The sequence below is a fragment of the Benincasa hispida genome, chromosome 8 (genome assembly GCF_009727055.1).
Source record: "Benincasa hispida cultivar B227 chromosome 8, ASM972705v1, whole genome shotgun sequence".
NCBI classification, from domain to species: domain Eukaryota; kingdom Viridiplantae; phylum Streptophyta; class Magnoliopsida; order Cucurbitales; family Cucurbitaceae; genus Benincasa; species Benincasa hispida.
This window is the reverse complement of record NC_052356.1, coordinates 50,590,653-50,610,161: the sequence shown is the minus strand read 5'-3', so window position 1 is coordinate 50,610,161 and position 19,509 is coordinate 50,590,653. Positions and strand designations below refer to the sequence as shown.

At 37.6% G+C, this 19,509-nt stretch overlaps 1 protein-coding gene across 1 annotated transcript; it reads left to right on the top strand.

Annotated features, from left to right (window-relative positions):
• Positions 1 to 3,513: 3,513 nt before the first annotated feature.
• LOC120084109 (cysteine-rich receptor-like protein kinase 29) lies at positions 3,514 to 5,055 on the top strand. Its single transcript, XM_039040010.1, has 7 exons — positions 3,514 to 3,517; positions 3,638 to 3,769; positions 3,874 to 3,992; positions 4,141 to 4,265; positions 4,450 to 4,668; positions 4,800 to 4,889; positions 5,022 to 5,055. Exons 1-7 carry the CDS (start codon positions 3,514 to 3,516, stop codon positions 5,053 to 5,055), a joined length of 723 nt encoding a protein of 240 aa, XP_038895938.1.
• Positions 5,056 to 19,509: the final 14,454 nt, after the last annotated feature.

Below are 19,509 nucleotides of genomic sequence, written 5' to 3'. Positions count from 1 at the left end.
AGGTGGAATGTTTAGTTTTCAAGTGCCTAATTAAACATTCATTTGATTCAATCCTAAGTTGATTAGAACAATACTTATCTAATTTGATTCGCAAGCTAGCCTAACCTATTGCTTCTTGGAATTAACATACAATAAAGTGTCACGAATCATATATTATCAAAGCAATGATAATAAAATCCTCAAGCATACAAGAATATAATCATGATCTAAATAAGAATAGAATTGAACCAACTGTACAAGATAGAATTTAGTTTGAAAACTCAAAAATATATGAACATTGGGAAAACTCCTAAAAACTCAAGCTAGAAACGATTACCTTAGCTCATAATTGACATCACGGACACAAAGGATTTATTTAGATACATTAAAAAAACCCAAAAGATGAAGAAAATAGAAAGAAATCGTGGTTAAATTAGCTAGAATCGAAGATCATTTGACCTAGGTGGCTAATTTTCTTTTTATAGAAATCGTGATGACACTGCAGGATTGATGGATGGATACATGCGATGAGGTTTGGAGCGCTGCGGCACTATGTGCTTTTTGTGAATAAAGGGAATTTTGCCTTTAGGACGCCGAGCATGGCACCATAAAGCATGTGGCATTGTGAAGGCATGGGAAAAATCATAATTCTTCATTCTTTCTTCCCGGTTGATGCAATTTAGCTCCATTTTATCCTGTTTTAGCTCCTTTCCGTCACTAACCCCCAATTCTACCCTTAATGTGCTCGAAACCTACAAAATACTCAAATAGAAACATAAGAATGTAAGAACAATCTCGAATTAAGCGGGACAAGATATCACATTTTTAATACTATTAATGATGAAGTTTAAAAGAAGACGAAGAGAGATCACCCAATGCACATGCGATTGCAAGAAGAGAGAATCCCACGGAGAATGAATAAGATGTACATGAAAAATAAAATACGAAGGATCCTCCAAATTGCGCTAGATATTTTGATTTTCCATTTAAAATGAATGTCATTTTAAGAATAAAAACAAAATATGAACCAATCTTCCCCAAATCTGCTAAATTTGCAATTAGTTTTAGAAAATGCTACATAATTAGTTATTTATACTAAAAATAACAATCATTACAATTTCCTAAATTTAATTATAACTACCTTACTTGTTCTATTACATTTGATTAAATAATTATTTAGTTTTAGTTTCTATATATAAAATTGGTAAATCAAACACATTCATTTAACTTCTAGATATAAATAATCCTACAAATCCAAACACACATATTAATTATCTCAGACATTTAAAATTCATACGTTTAAATTCCAGACATTTAATATCCACAATCATGAAACAATATCTACAATCCAAACGGTCCCTAAGGTAAATTTCTTTTTCTTAATTCTTATTTTTATTTGTTTATTTTTCTTTTTGTTCTCTCAAAACAACAATATACACATACTTCTTCTACTTCTTTTTTTAGAAAAAACACAAACAAAATAAAATAAATAATAGTAGCGGAGATTAAAAGATGTAAGGAAAGAAAAAATGGAAATGGGAAAAGGGCAAATCGGAAAAAATAATAAGAATAATAACAAATAATAAGAATCTATATAGATGAACATAAACATGAATGGCTAACTGTTAATGACAATCATAAGAGTATATCATAGATTTAAGGCATGAGTATGGACATAAAAACGAGAAAAATTAAACAATAAAATAATATAACATAATTAAGTTGTAAATAGGATATAATTATAAAAGGATAATGGAAAATAATAATAATAATAATAATAATAAGATAAGGTATAAAACAAAAAAACATTAAAAAAAATAAAGCAAATCATAATACCTTTACCATCTTTTTTATAGATTTGAAGAAGACAAAGGTTAAAAAGGGAAATTTTGTAAGCTTTTCTTAACTTGAAGGTTGCTTTAGCTCCTTCAACTCTAGAGAGAAGGAGAATGGAGCTCGTTGCTTAAGGCACGGATCCTTAGGACGTTTACTCTACCGTATGCAACCTTCAACTAACCTTGGAAATCTTCCTGATTTCTCTTTGTATTTTTCTAGTTTAAACTTTGTAGCCTTTTTTTTTCTTGTAGAGGTTTTTTTTTTCCTTCGCGGTAGAAGGTGGTATAATAACTAAGTTTTTTTTCCTCTTCTTTCACTATCTTTGTTTGTTGGGAAACATGGTTTATTAAGGCCAAAGCCTTATCATATTTTTTTACGAACTCGTTTTGCCTTAGATTTTGAATTTGAATTGTTTCTCCAAATGTAAATAACCCAAAATGTAGATGAAAAGTGAGAAAATTTGATTTTATTACCCAAAAAACAGTTGGATCAACAATTATCCTCATTTTCAATATTATCTCATCAATTAGTTCTCTAAGAAAAGACAAAAGGAATAAAATAAATAAATTAGAGGAAAAGAGTAAATGAAAATGAAGGTAATGTAACCAAAATTAAGCCGTACAAAATAGGTGGCTATAACTCATATCTTAAAATCCAATATATACTACCAATATACTTGGAATATCATGATTATAGAATAAACACACATATTACGTTTTACTTGAAAGTCGTTGAAATTTCAAGAGTATTGTTGATATACTCTTGACATTCTTGAAACTTGTTTGATATGTATTTTGATATAGTGCTAATATAATGTTGATACACTTAGAAATTGATATGTAATAAGATACGGCGAATAGACTATTGATATACATGTAAGTTGTTTAACATCTATTATTGTACTTGAAAGTTGTTTGATATTCGATATAATGTTGACATACTATTTACTCGAAACTTGATTTATAATTGATATACTCCTGATATATTTAATTAGGTATCTCTTCGAAGTTGGAGTTAATGGTTCATTATTACTCAAAATTAGATGTTATTAAAACTCTAATTAAAACCATCACATTAGTATAAAAGTATATCAATTAAATGATATATGATATACCTAAGTCAGACTAATTTTTTTTTAGGAAAAAAAATCATATGTGCAAAATAATTTTTGAGGTGGGATGGCAGGGTCGGCGGGGTTGGAGAAGAAAGGAAGGGAAGAAGATGAAGCCGGTTCCATTGTGGGCAAAATATAAACAGCGGGTGACATATTTGCAATATTATATTCCTAAATTTCCCCTCATGGCAAATTTTCTACATATTCTTATATGAATAGTAGTTTATATCATTCAAATACAAAACATAGTTGACTAATGGGAAATCTTACCCTGATCTATTACCAAGATTCTTTCAAAAATAAAACTTCATTAGAAAAAAAGAGAGACTAATTAATCGGTGTTTAAATCTATCCACTAGTTTAAGTTTTTGGGTCAACCGTTGATTTAAGATGGAATCATAGCAGATTAGTTTAGGTTATCTTGTGTTCAAGTCCTTGCACTTAAGCTTTTGGATCCATTGGTGATTTAAGAGGTTTTTCAACTTTGTGGAATCGACAAATAAAGAAAAAAAAAATCTAATACTAGAGAATCGAGATACCTATTTACATCGTCCGTTAACAATGTCAGCTATGTTCATAGATAGATGAGTAACATAAATGTGAATACAACTTAGCTTTATTGGGCAAACGAAACAATTTAATGTTTACATCCCTTACTGCATAATTTATGGGAATCTTTTTGCTTAAGTTGTACATCTAACTCCGCAGAAAAGGAGTCCAAGAGATTGAAGACTGTTGTCATTATAGTTCTGCCAGTGGTTGTGGTTGTTGTACTTGTGGTATTAATTGTCAGCATGTTAGTCTTTTTAAGAGCAAGAAAACAAAAGGATGGAATTGCAAGTAAGAATCCATTCCAAAAGGATATAAGCAATTCAATTTTTGTGTTATCTTTTGAAGAAAGAACATGGAAATGAGTTAAATTTACACATTAACTTGTTCTACAGGTTTACAAGTGGATGACTCTGCAGACTTGGAAACTTTGGCATTTGACATCAGTACTATAAGAACTGCAACAGATGACTTCTCGGATGAAAATTATATTGGAAGAGTTGAATATGGAGCTGTTTACAAGTTTTGTGAGGAAATTTAGCATTTCCAGTGGGTTGGAAATTCTTGGATTTCTTTCTTTCTTTTGCTTCTTAACAGTACTGAATAATGCAGAGTCTCTTGCAGGTAACAACTCATTATGTTTTTGTGTATTCTTTTGACAGGGAAGCCTTGTTAATGAACAAGTAATAGCAGTGAAAAGGCTCGACCATCACTGCATGGAAGGAGATAGTGAGTTTAAGAATCAAGTCCTGTTACTGGCTAAACTTCAACACCCGAATTTAGTTCGGTTTCTTGGTTTCTGCCTCCACAAAAACGTAAGCATTCTCATGTTTGAGTTTCTGAAAAACTTGAGTCTTGATAAATTCATATTTGGTATGTTTCTTTTCTTCTCTCTTTGCATACTTCAAAGCTCTCTTTAGTCTGAGTGCATTGTGTCCTGCCCTAATAAATCTCATTGTTTTCATACTTAGATCCATTGAAAGGTCAAGATTTGGACAGGGGACACGCTACAAAATCATTGGAGACATTGTTAGAGGCCTTGTTTATCTTCGTCAAGATTCTCAAATTAAAGTTGTCTATCAAGATCTCAAAGCTACAAATATTTTATTAGATCCAGAAATGAATCCTAAAATTTCTGAGTTTTGCATGGTAAAGATGTTTCGACCTCGTGCACTAAGAAATACAAGTCAGTAAGTATAAATAGGGGAAGAAACTCATCAGCATATTCTTAATTCTATGAAGCATAGTATCATTAATATTCTTCATACTTTATTATCTTTCCTCTAACCATCTAATTATTCTCACAAACGTCCAAATTCAGGGGATACATGACTCCAGAATATGCAATAGCCGGAGCATTTTCAAACAAGTCGAACATGTTTCAGTGTGGTAGTTTTGGAGATTGTGACAGGTAGAAACAACTCTTTCTATGAAGAGAACTTAGATGAGCTTATAAGCTATGTAAGTATAAACATATCATTAAATTACAATACTCAGTTTCAATGATCAAAAAACTAATGTTCATTGCGATGAATTGGTGTAGGCATGGAGAAACTAGAGGGCAGGAACAACACTAAATGTTGTAGATCCCATATTGAGAGGTGGCCCAACTAATGAAATAATGAAATGTATCAACATTGGGTTGCTTCGTGCTCAAGAAAATAAAGCTGACACGCCAAGTATGGAAACTGTGCTTCTCATGCTTAATAGTGACAAAATCACTCTACCAATACATTCTCCACTAGGTCATTACATGAATTGGATCCTATTAAAAATAAAAGTAGGGAAAAGAAAAACAATACAATTACGTAGAAACCCTAGTACAGGGAGAAAAAATCACGATATAGAGACTTTTTCTTATTCTTTTTTATCTGATACACTGAATATATGGGGACACACTATATAAATAAACAGTAGGAAACCCTAGGGGTCTACACAATTACATAAACGCCCCTAGGTTAATAATCATATTTTCAACACTCCCCCTCAAGTTGGAGCATAAATATCGACAAGACCTAACTTGCTTACACAATAATCAAAGTTTTGTCTCAGTAACCCTTTTGTAAGAACATCAACAACTTGTTGATTTGAAGGAATATAAGTAATGCATATGTTTCCACTACCCAACCTCTCCTTAATGAAGTGTCTGTCTATCTCTACGTGTTTAGTTTTGTCATGTTGAACTGGGTTATTTGCAATACTTATGGCAGCTTTATTGTCACAAAACAATTTCATTGGAAGCTCATTATCTTGCTGGAGATCTGATAATACATTCTTCAACCAAATTTCTTCACAAATCCCCAGACTCATGGCCCTATACTCAGCCTCAGCACTACTTCTAGCAAAAACTCCTTGTTTCTTACTTCTCCAGGTGACTAGAATACCTCAAACAAACATACAGTACTCAGATATTAATTTTCTATCAACAACAGACCTTGCTCAGTCAGAATCAGTGTAGGCTTCAACAGATCGTTTATCAGTCTTTCTAAACATTGGACCTTTTCCAGGAGTTCCTTTCAGGTACCGAAGGATATGTTCAGCTGCTGTCATATGATCCTCACATGGAACTTGCATGAATTGACTGACAACACTTACTGCATACAAAATATCTGGTCTTGTGTGAGACAAGTAGATCAACTTCCCGACCAATCGCTGATATCTTTCTTTGTTAATAGGAATTCTATCATTCTTATCACTAAGCTTCGCATTATACTCTACTGGTGTGTCAACGGGTTTACATCCAGTCATGCCTATTTCCTTTAGTAAGTTCGGAGTATATTTTCGTTGAGAAGCTGATATACCTTCTTTTGAGCGAGTCACTTCCATTCCCATAAAGTATCTTAGCTTCCCAAGGTCTTTAATTTCAAATTCTCGGGCCATCTATGTTTTGAGCTTCATGATCTCTGCATTATCATCCCTAGATAAAATAATGTCATCAACGTAGACAATAAGAACAACTATCTTTCCTGATGTCGATCTTTTTATAAAAAGAATGTGATCAGAATGCCCTTGAACATGCCCCTATGTTTTCACAAAAGTTGTGAACTTGTCAAATCAGGCCCTTGGAAACTGTTTCAATCTGTATAATGACTTCCTCAATCTACACACCTTATTTGAATTGACTCTCGAACCCAGGAGGGGGACTCATGTAGACTTCCTCTTCAAGTTCCTCATTCAAAAAAGCATTTTTAACATCAAGTTGGTGTAGGAACCAATCTTTATTTACAGCTACTGACAAGAGCACTTGATAGTGTTAACTTTAGCCACAGGAGAAAAAGTTTCAGAATAATCTACTCCATAGGTCTGAGTAAAGCCTCTTGCAACGAGTCTAGCCTTGTACCGGTCAATCATCCCATTTGACTTGCATTTGATAGTAAACACCCATTTACATCCAACTGTCTTGTGCCCTTCAGGCAAAGCCACCTGTTCCCAAGTTCCATTCTTCTCGAGAGCTCTCATTTCTTCCATAACAGACCGCCATTCTGGTTTTTTCATTGCAACACTTATGTTATTTCGAACCACCTCAGTGTCCAAACTGTTGGGGTTCATGCCCTAAAGTCTCATGTCCTGTAGTTTGTAAACACTATATACGAACACTTGTGATTGTTAATATATGATATTTACTTCACATCTTGTTATTTTGCTCGGTTATTTGTTTTATTTGCTTTACCACAAACCAATAAACATAAAATCCCTGGTTATCTGTATGTGATTCAAGCATGTATGTGGTGACGTACAAGTGGATCATGTCTTGAATGATAACCAAAATGGTTTGTAGTTATGGATAAATAAGGGAAATCTTATCCTGGTAACGCTACAAACGCAGCCCGCTTTGTGGAATGGTCACAAGTGTTGTGACTTGTCACAGATGGTCTGATCTTGATCATTCGTGTTGGAGACATGCGAGCGGGGGCGTCCTATACAAAGACTTTGTATAAGACCTGACCACAAAGTATTAACGTCTCGTTATATAACACCGTTCATGACAGAGACTTCACTTCACTAGGATGACCATAGGTAACATGACCTCAATCTTGAGTGAGTTAGGAACTTCTGCTATTAAGGGCAATCCTTTAATTTGTATGGGTGCGAGTGGTCAGGTCACCGATTCAAACCTACCATTTTGGAGATTCGTCTGATTTGGGAGCTGGGAACTCAACTACACAAGATGGAATTCACTCCTTCCCCGAGGCAGGGGTAAGTAGATAGATGGCTCCCAGGGGCTGATTCCGGGGATTGAACGATGTGGCGCCACACACCTTCTCTTTACCCGAGAGGTGTTCACACATAGTTGGACTATGTTGTATTGTTCATTAGAGGAATCAGTGGTACTTAAGGAGTGAGATGTAACTATAGGGGCATAACGGTAATTTTGTCCAGCTGTACTTACGAGCATCTATGAAAAGTCATCGTACTCATAATTGGTTATATCCGATGGAAACAGAAATATATCTGTGGTAAGAAGAGTTCAGTTGGTTGGTCTTTATTAGAATCACTGACAGTTAATGGATGGTGGATCTCGTGGCTAAAGAGTTTAGTCAGCTATTCATGTACCGTTGGAGCTTCGAGCCACAGGTCCATTAGGTCCCCTGGGTAGCTTAGATAAAAGTCGAGAACCAGTATTTTGGTTAATTTGAAATGTTCAAATTGACAAGAGGTAGTTCGATTATATATGATATAATTGGACTGGTTAATTATATATGATATAATTAGCAAATGTATGAGATACATTATTTTGGAGGAAATTAGTTATAAATATGATTTATATCAAGTAGAGGAGAAAATACTATAGTAGATATGTGATATCAAACTATAGGATATAAATATAATATGGTTATATTTATTAATTAATTAATTGAATAATTATATGATAATTAATCATTTTTCCACGTTCGGATGTGGGTAATGGGCAGCGTTGGTTATGGTAACCAATGGGTTAAAAATGAAAAAAGTTTTCATTTTGAATCGTGCAATCAGTAGTCGTTCAATCGCCGAAAAGAATTCATAAAGCGCACGTTGGTGATTCAAAACGATCGCTTGAGAGCCTATGCGATAGCATTCTCTATCTAAACGATCGCACACTATCGTCTAGAAGATCGGATAGCTTCTCTAAACGATCGTATAGTGTGTCGATTTAGCTAAACGATCGTATACCTTTTCCTAAACGACCATTCAGCAAATCCTACACAATCGTGTACCTTCTCTATGCGATAAGCATTTCTGCTATACGATAGCATCGTTTTCTCTCCCACTTACTTATCGCCTACACGACTCGTTGTTCCTCTGTCCTCTACCAAATGAGAATAGAGGCTTATGTGTAGGTCCGACTTATTGGATATATCGCATGCGTTCTTTCATTAGAAGCTGTAGCATTCGCATCTAGAGATGGTTTACTATTGTATGCATGTTACATGATCACAAAGTATGAACGCATCCTAGGAAGTGTTAGTCGAAACCTTTCTCAACCCGTTCACTGCATACTCATCGTATCTTCCGTTTACCTGCTCTTTTCAAACTCCGCCACATTTATTTATTTTTCATTAACGCAATTAACAACAAACCATCAACTATTTATTTATTTGGTTACCGCAAGGTTTTCCTAAAAATTATCAACGCAACCTGTTTTCACAAGTCCCTGAATTCGACCCTAGACTTACCAAGAAACTCAGTGGAATTTTGATGACATGTAGAAATGCATGTCATCTTAGGCCTTTTACTTAGAATTATGAAGGTTGTTAGGTAGAATATGCGTCAATCATGATAGGAATTCACGAGAAAACGAGTTTGCGTCGATTAGCATGTTGAATCTCAGTTAACCCGTTATTTTGCGTTATTATGCATTCAATGTTCTATTTTTGTAGCTAAAACAGGAAGTGGACGCAAACGCAAAAACTAGACCACCACGTAGACGACCGCATGCAGAGAAACACTCCATCGCAAGGCCGAATGCGTCAATCAACGCATGGATGTTGCGGTAATCAGCCATATGCGTCCATCACATGGGAATTGCGCTCGGCTAGCGTTGCGGTCGTCGTGTAGAGTTGCGGTATTAAGCGAATGCGACATTAAATGATTGCGGCTACACGATAACACATAATAATGGGATCAACGCAAGGTTGGTGGAATGAACGCATCAACGCATCTACCTCGTGAAAAACCAATAGATGATGTTGACATTTCACCTACCACCCTGTTAGTGGCAGAGGTTCAGAAAGGACTAATGCACCAAATGTCAGACTTAGAGCAGTCCAATTAATGTTGTCGACGATCTAAGCTCTATAAATAGAAGCCAATGAGCAGAAATTCAAATCTTCCAAGGTTTTCGCCTGAGGTTCGCCTAGGGCGGATCCTTATGATCCAGACAAAATGCGTGAGAGGAAACTGAGAGTTCTTCACCTCCTTTATCCATTCCGAGTGATGACCAGAGCCTTCGACCGGAGCTAGATCTCAAGAGAGTCAGCTCCTCGGCCCATCCATGGCACCACCGACAGCCTCGACGCACATTCGCTAGAAGCAAGTCTTTGCTTCCAGCCGGTCATTTCATTTCCTTTTCTTTTCTTATGTTGTATTGTATGACATTTTGTTATTAAGGAATTAATACAATTTGTTTTCAATGCATTTCGCTGTTTCCTTCGACTCCATCTCCATCTTCTTTGCTTAGCATCTTTACTTTCATTGCACACTTAGTGAGATTGCTTGGGTATTGCATACTTAGTCATGTGGATTACGGATATGAAGCATATAGCAACCTACCGAGAGGTGTGCGTTGTGTGAGTAACCTTATTTACTTAGTGTGAAGTTGTGGAAACGCCTATCTATAGGCTAATGTATTACTTGTCTATGAGTAAAGTCAGCAAGAATCAACTGCCTGGGAGGGTAAGTGGTTGGTCGCATTAAGCAATGTATGTATTGTTCACTAGGGATAGTAACAATCTTAGGTCAGCAAAGTTCATGTGGTTACCTTGTCCTATGAGCGCTTCATTCATCATTTACGCATACTTGGGAGAGTAGTCTAAAACACAAATCTAAGACTCGGGAGAGTAGATTGGAACGCATAGGCAAGAATGGGGATCTTGGAGATAAGCTCTATTTGCTTCACACAGCGTATGCACCCTACAGAGTGGATTTGCATGCGTCCAGGTAGTAGGATAAGGGGTTATGCTGCAACCATGCTAATGCTGTGAGAGCTAGTGAGCTGGTTATGGAGGTCTAGGTAAGCATAGGCTTCTCGATAATATCGCAGATACACCGCATACGTCCTAGAGTTAGGTTCACGTGTGTGTAGCATGATTGCATGGCTTGCATTGACTAAGGTTGCCCTTACGGTCACTCTTAAGGGTTGCAATGAAATCATCTCTGCATTTTATCTATTTTCCCATTCATTTGTTTTATGTCAAGTGTTGTCGTATCTCTACCTCTCATGCATATTCCCATTACGTTGTCTGTTAAATAGGAGTAGGAGTAGGATTAACTTAGTAACCTCCCTTCCATTCTTTTATTTAAACCGTCGCATGCACATTACTGCATACATATAGTTACAAGTCCCTGAGTTCGACCTCAGATTACCCGAGAAACTTACGTTCGCGTTATACTTGGCGTAAGCACAAGAAAACTTGTGACAAGACGCATGTCGTCGCATACATTTGTTGGTGCATATTCATTCCAACGCATGACCATCGACGCATGACTGACAACGCATACCTTAAGAATATGCATCACATACCACATCCAAGAGATTTTAGTTTTTGAGTAATTTGACTTCTAATTTCCCGTCATCAAATTTACACTTGGATTCCGTTAAAAAAACTTGAGTGCTCAATGCAATCTCATCATCGCATATCATCCATAATCCACATCATAAAATCAAGCATCAAGTTGCGAACCCATCCGTTCGCTATCTGGGTTTCACAGAAATCCTTGCAATGATAGCAGATGGCGACGTTGAGGATCCGTTGTCTTATAAGAAGACAATGGAGGATGTTGACCAGGATGAATGGGTCAAGGCCATGGATCTCGAGATGGAGTCGATGTACTTCAACTCAGTATGGGATCTTATAGACCAGCCTGATGGGGTTCGCCCTATAGGTTATAAATGGATATACAAGTGCAAACAGGGTGCTGATGGGAAGGTACAGACCTTCAAGGCTCAACTTGTGGCAAAGGGTTATACCCAGGTAGAGGGAGTCGACTATGAAGAGACTTTCTCGTCTGTTGCCATGTTAAAGTTTATCTGCATCCTCTTGTCCATTGCAACTTATTATAATTATGAGATCTGGAAAATGGATGTCAAGACGGCCTTTCTGAATGGCAATCTTGAGGAGACCATTTACATGGTGCAACCCGAGGGATTCATAGCCCAAGGTCAAGAGCAAAAGGTTTGCAAACTAAATCGGTTCATTTATGGATTGAAACAGGCGTATCGATCTTGGAATATACGATTTGATGTTGTGATCAAGTCGTATGGCTTTGACCAAAACGATGATGAACCTTGTGTTACAAGAAGATCATCAATGCTTCAGTAATCTTCTTAGTGTTATATGTAGACGATATCCTACTCATTGGGAATGATGTAGGTCTACTGACTGCAGTTAAGAACTGGCTAGTGACCCAATTCCAAATGAAAGATTTGGGAGAGGCTTAGTTTGTTCTAGGAATCCAGATCTTTTGAGATCGTAAGAACAAAGTGCTAGCACTGTCTCAAGCATTGTACATTGACAAGTTGTTGCTCAAGTACTCAATGCAGGACTCTCGGAAGGGCCTACTTTTGTTCAGGCATGGAGTCCTTAGACACCTCAAGAGGCTGAGGAGATGAGACGGATCAGTCTAACCCAGGCCATTTTAATGTTGCTGACCCGTTTACAAAGGCTCTCATGGCTACAGTGTTTGAGGGTCACCTACGGAGCATAGGTCTACAAGATCGCCCGCGGCTGAACTAGGGCAAGTGGGAGATTTTATTGTACTAGGCTTTTAAGTACCTAGTTTATTGTTTTAGACTAAATTTGTTTTGTACACCCCACTTCGCTTTAGGACAAGTGGGAGATTGTTGGGGTTGATGCCCTAAAGTCTTGTGTTCTGTAGTTTGTAAATAGTATATACGAACACCTGTGATTGTTAGTATATGATGTTTACTTCACATCTTATTGTTTTGCTCGGTTATTTATTTTATTTTCTTTACCACAAACCAATAAACATAAAATCCCTGGTTATCTATATGTGACTGAAGCATGTATGTGGTGACATACAAGTGGATCATGTCTTGAGTGATAACCAAAATGGTCTATAGTATATGGATAAAGGAGGGAAACCTTATCCTGGTAAAGCTACGGACGCGGCCCGCTTTGTGGAATGGTCATGGTGTTGCGACTTGTCATAGATGGTTTGATCCTGATCATTCGTGTTAGAGACATGCGAACGGGGGTCCTATACAAAGAGTTTGTATAAGATCTGACCACAAAGTTTTAACGTCTCTTATATAACACCGTTCATGATAGAGACTTCACTTCACTAGGATGACCATAGATAACATGACCTCAATCCTGAGTGAGTTGGAAACTCCTGCCATTGAGGGTGGTCCTTTGATTTGTATGGTTGCGAGTGGCCAGGTCGCCGATTTAAACCTACCATTTTGGGATTCATCTGATTTGGAGCTGGGAACTCAACTACACAAGATGGAATTCACTCTTTCCCCGAGGCAGGGGTAAGTAGATAGATGGCTCCCTTAAGGGCTGATTCCGGGGATTGAACGATGTGGTGCCACACACCTTCTCTTTGCCCAAAGGTGTTCACACATAGTTAGACTATGTTGTATTGTTCATTAGAGGAATCAGTGGTACTTAAGGAGTGAGATGTAACTATAGGGGCATAATGGTAATTTTGTCCAGCTGTACTTACGAGCATCTATGAAGGTTCATCGTACTCATAATTGGTTATATCCAATGGACACAGAAATATATCTGTGGTAAGAAGAGTTCAGCTGGTTGGTCTTTAGTAGAATCATTGACAGTTAACGGATGGTGGATCTCGTGGCTAAAGAGTTTAGTCAGCTATTCATGTACCGTTGGAGCTTCGAGCCACAAGTTCATTAGGTCCCCTGGGTAGCTTAGATAAAAGTCGGAAACCAGTATTTTGGTTAATTTGAAATGTCAAATTGACAAGAGGAAGTTCGATTATATATGATATAATTGGACTGGTTAATTATATATGATTAATTTAGCAAATATATGAGATACATTATTTTGGAGGAAATTAGATATAAATATGATTTATATCAAGTAGAAGAGAAATACTATAGTAGATATGTGATATAAAAACTATAGGATATAATATAATATGATTATATTTATTAATTAGTCAATTGATTAATTATATGATAATTAATCATTTTTCCACATTCGGACGTAGGTAGTGGGCAATGTTGGTTATAGTAACCGATGGGTAAAAATGAAAAAAGTTTTCATTTTTAATCGTGTAATCGGTAGTCGTTCAATCACCAAAAGAATTCGTGAAGCGTGCGTTGGTGATTCAAAATGATCGATTGAGAGCCTATGCGATAGGGTTCTCCGTCTAAACGATCGTATACTGCGCCAAACGATCGCACACTGTCGCCTAGACGATCGGATAACTTCTCTAAACGATCGTATAGTGTGCTGATTTAGCTAAACGATCGTATACCTTTTCCTAAACAATCGTTCAGAAAATCCTACACGATCATGTAGCTTCTCTGTGCGATAAACACTTCTGCTATACGATAGCATCGTTTCTCTCCCACTTGCTTATCGCCTACACGACTCGTTATTCCTCCGTCCTCTACCAAATTCACCAAAGCCTACCCTTTGGGTTTTCACTCCGAGAATACTCGGGGCTCATTAGTGGTGGTGTCATCCCCATTGCGGTATTCGTGTTCGCGTTGATCGTGCTGTTGCAGCCGACATATCTGTCGGGTGTTGGTAGATCTGTCGGAGGGTTTCCGCTGCATTGGGTTCAAAAGTGCGAAGAGAGTCTTTAACTGGTATGAACCCTTTCCCTATTATTGTTTTGTGTTATGAGCATGCCGATGATTAATTTTATGTGCATAACTGTATGTATTGAATGTATATCTATTGTGTTTCATTCACTGTGAAATCGGAGTGATCTGAACACGTTCATGGAACTCTCGGTATGAGATCCTTCACAAACTAGTAGTGAATGCTTTGAACTCGGATGCCAGATTACTATACATCATGTAACTATGCATAGGGTATTTAGTACATGAATGAGTGTCTTTCCTCAGAGCTATAGGAAGATCAAGTGATGCATCACGTTCTTTCAACTCTCCAGGCTCTTCACCATGATCGACAATTTTTGTATCAAAAACTTCCATAGTATCCTCTACATCATCATTAGCAAGAATCATTTCATTCTCTACAGTTTCCCCTTCTGTCACTCTTTTAGTATTACTGCTTCCTTCTCCCTTGTCTTACCTGCCTTCATCAGTCTCCATACATACATCAACATCATTTATATACGTACCTGGACCTGATGGTGGGTCTGACTCATGCACTGGAGCTGACAGTTCTGGTTCGACAGGTGACACTGTTTCCTTCCTGAAATTCTTCCTATAATAAGTTTTCCAAGGTACTTAGTTGTTAGGAAGGACCAGACTGTTATGCTCAGAACTAGGTTTAGACAAGGTTTGAATGGAAGCTGACTCTAAGGGAATAGCATAAGATGACCAGTTATTCTCTTCATTCATGTTCTCCCCCTAAAGATGACTAACAGGGAAAAATGACTGATCCTCAAAGAAGGTGACATCCATGGAGACATAGTACTTACGAGATAACGGGTGATAGCACTTATATCCATGTTGATGAAGTGGATATCCAACAAATACACACTTCTGAGTACGAGTAAATTTTATGCGGTTTGGACCATGGGAATGAACAAAGGCAACACAACCAAAAACCCGAAAAGAAACATCGGAGATTAACCGAGTGATTGGTAAGGACTCTTTAAACAGTTCTAAAGAAGTATGAAAATGAAGAATACGAGAGGGCATCCGATTAATGAGATGGGCAGCAGTGAGAACTGCATCCCCTCATAGGTATGATGGAAGAGTGGCAAATAACATAAGAGACCGGGCTACTTTAACCAGATGACGATTTTTCCGTTCAGCAACTCCATTTTGTTGCGGAGTGTAAGCACATGAGCTCTGGTGGACAATACACTTAGAAACAAGAAAATCCCTGAAGGAAGCATTGAAGAATTCCCGTCTATTATCACTTCGTAAAATTCCAATATTTGTTTTGAACTGAGTTTCAACAGTTGTATAAAATTGTTGGAAAATAGATGACACCTCAAATTTGTCAGTGAGGAGGAAGACCCAGGTAAGGTGGGTGTGATCGTCTATAAATGTGACAAACCACCGTTTTCCAGTGGAAGTGGTAACGGGCAAGGGGCCCCATACATCACTATGAACAAGGTAAAAAGGACTGAGGGTTTGTAAGGCTGGGACCGGAACGAAACACGACTTTGCTTGGCACGAATACACATATCACAATTTAAAGAAGAAGTATTAACATTGCGAAATAAGTGCAGAAACAAATACTTCATATATTAAAATTTTGGATGTCCTAAACAAAAATGCCACGACATAAAATCATTTTCAGAAACAAAAAAATTTAACGACATAAACCCAATTTGATGATTATCTCTAGAGGAAGCTTCTTCAGAAAGGACGTAGAGTCCCCTATCATGCCAGACAATGTCAATCGTCATCCCTGATTTCAGATCCTAGAACAAAACGGAATCCGGTGAGAAAATTGCCTTACACTTCAAATCCCTTGTAATTTTACTAATAGACAATAGATTATAAGTGATTTAAGGCACATGTAAAGTATCATACAAAATTAAACCATCAAATTAGGAGATATGGCCTTTCCCTATAACAGGGGCAAAAGACTCGTCTGCAATGCGAATACGCTCATTTCCAGCACTTGGGTTATATAACATAAACAATTCTGAAGAACTCGTAAGATGATCTGTGGCCCTTGAGTCCATAATCCATGATTTTTTACCATTTGAAAGGAAATTACTTGACTGTGCAATAGCACTCACCCCAACTGTACTCAAGTTGTTCTTACTATCAATGGAAGACTGTTTCTGAGCCTGTTCATCTGTTAAGTCACTTACCAGGGCACCGGTATTAGATTTGTCATGAGACTGTCGTCGCCTGCTATTTGGAGGTTTCCCATGCAATTTTCGACATTGGTCTTTTGTGTGCCAGAGCTTCTTACAATGTTCACACACAGGTGGGGATTTTTTATCGCCATTAGCACTCGATGAATTTGCGACGAAGGCGGCTGCATCAGTTGTAGGAATGGGATTATTCATGGCACACACCGATCCTCTTCCAGCCATATTTCAGAACAGACTTCTCTGAGTGAAGGAGTCGGGCGTTGGCCCAATATCCGACTACGGACACCATCAAATTTAGGATTTAATCCAGCCAAGAATATATAAACATGGTCTGCCTGTTCGATTTTCAAGTATTGGGCCCCATCTTGTGCACAGTTCCAAACAATCTCTCGACACAGGTCCATCTCTTGCCACAACATTGATAGTTTGTTAAAATAAGAAGTAACATCCATGGATCCTTGTTTACATTCATGGACCTATTTGTGGAGTGTATATAAACGAGAGGCATTCTGTCTTTTTTAATATAAATCTTGTGATGCCTCCCAGATATCCTTGGCAATTGCAGCATATAGTAGTGGTCTTCTTATTTGAGTTTCCATACTATTCACCAAAACAGAACATAACAACGAGTCTTCTTCTTTCCAGAGTCGTTCTTATGGATCACCTAGGGTTGGCTTTGGAATTTCACCTGTCAAGTACCCAAATTTGTGACGCCCTTCCAAGGCCATTCAGATTGATTGGTACCAAGAGAAATAATTCTGGCCATTTAATTTTCCCCCTACCAGAAATCCTGCAGAATTGCCCATTGAACCAGATAAATAAGAAACATTTGGCAAAACAGGGAACGAGTTTACCAGATTCTCTGAATAAACTGGTTGAATCGGTTGGAGATTTGTACCAAACATCGTATCCAAATCTGAAATATATTGTTGTAGATAAGCCAACCATTGTCTCACATCGTCTGGGTAATGGACCGAACTACAAGCCGCTAGAAACGGGGCCACCACTGTCGACTGAAAAGATGTCGCCGGCTAGAAGGTGGTCGCCGGCTGAGAGGTCGCCGGCATATGTGAAGATCCCAGCAGGCTGGACTGCTCAAGATGGCCGCCGTCTAGTCGTTGGTCGAACATACTTAGGGCAAAAAATGAATGAACCGGATCTACAAAAGCTGTCGTAACCGGATCTACACTGGTCTTGTTCGGCGCTACTCCTTGCAGAACGAACGAACCCGTCGTGGAAGAGCAGGCTGGCACGAAACCAACCGGCGCGAAAAGTCTGCAAAAGTTCTAGAGGGCTGTGACGGCGCGGGATTTATCTATCCTTGGTTTGCCTAGGTTCAGTGCGGACGTACCCGATCACGACCGGATCTATCTGACTTTCGTGGGTTCGGTTGGATTCTGCATGGAGAAACTCGATCGACACTTCTGTCGGGTGTGGTGGTTCCTACTGACGGTGGCTCTCCATCGACTGCAACACGACGGCAGAAAGTAACTCCGATAGGGCTGCTTGAAAGCACTCCTTCACAGCCGCTCGAATAGCAGTTTTCATGTCAAAACTCGAAGATCCATCAGCAGAAGATGACTGTGGTTGGTTCTCTTCTATAATGGCTAGGGTTTTGTCCCCAAGCTCTGATACCATGTTAAAAATAAAAGTTGGGAAGAGAAAAACAACACAGTTACGTGGAAACCTTAGTACAGGAAGAAAAAACCACGATATAGAGACTTTTTCTTATTCTTTTTAATCTGATACACTGAATACATAGGGACACACTGTATAAATAGACAGTGGAAAACCCTAGGGGTCTACACAATTACATAAACACCCCTAGGTTAATAATCCTATTTTCACCAGATCCCCAAATCAGACATGTGTTCTTCATAAGAGAGGTCTGATCCTCATGTGATAGATGTTGAAGAAATTGGCACAAAAGGAAGAGAGACAATCTTGAAGGAAATAAACTTTTATTTAAGAAAGAACAAAGTTGGACACTCTTGAGAGATTACTCTTTTACTCTCCTATGCTCACTCACTTTTCTTTGCTAACTTTCTAACTTTTGCTTGGCTCATATATGGGGTCACACCTTCTATTTATAAGCATGAGATTCCTGAAACCCAAGTAAAAGGAATTTCTAGGCTATTCTTGGATCCTACAAACATTCTAGATATTTAGATTATCCTTATCTAAAGGAATTCTAGAATTCCTTGGAGTCTAAAGAAACTCTAGGATATTTCTAGATTTTTTCTTTAAGATATATGTTTATATATTTCAACCTAATTCTAGAAAAGTCTATTATTATGCATACTTCAATAGAAGCTTCTAGAATAATTAGTGTTGCTTCTATGTCAACAATAGAGATGGAATGAGATGGGCCTCGAAGAAACTTCATGACGCTTTGAGACTGACTTGTGTGTGTAATCATGTGTACAGATTTTCAAGAATCAGAAGACTTTTTCTTGGCCAAAACAAGCAGCATTCTTTATTCAAGTGTGTTCTTGCATTATAAGAAGAATGACAGCTAGAAATATGCTCTACCAATTTGTTTTTTATTGTTTTTATGACTCATTATTATCAGTAATGCCAATTAGCAAATGGGTTTTGATTCTCATTTCTTGCATCCTTCAATTTCTCATTAGTTTAGCACTCATATCAGAGGGTTACCAGTTTCTACACTGCAAAAATGTATATTGTTGCTAAGAGTTGGTCCTAAACTTACTGCATTGTAGCAAAGTAACACAAACATCATCTTCTCACCAAGTTACATAGCTAAAACTAAATGTTCACATCGGTTTCGACAACCGAAAACAATAGGTTGTAACCAAGACCAAGACCGTAGCCAGAAAAGAAAAAACACAGGAAAA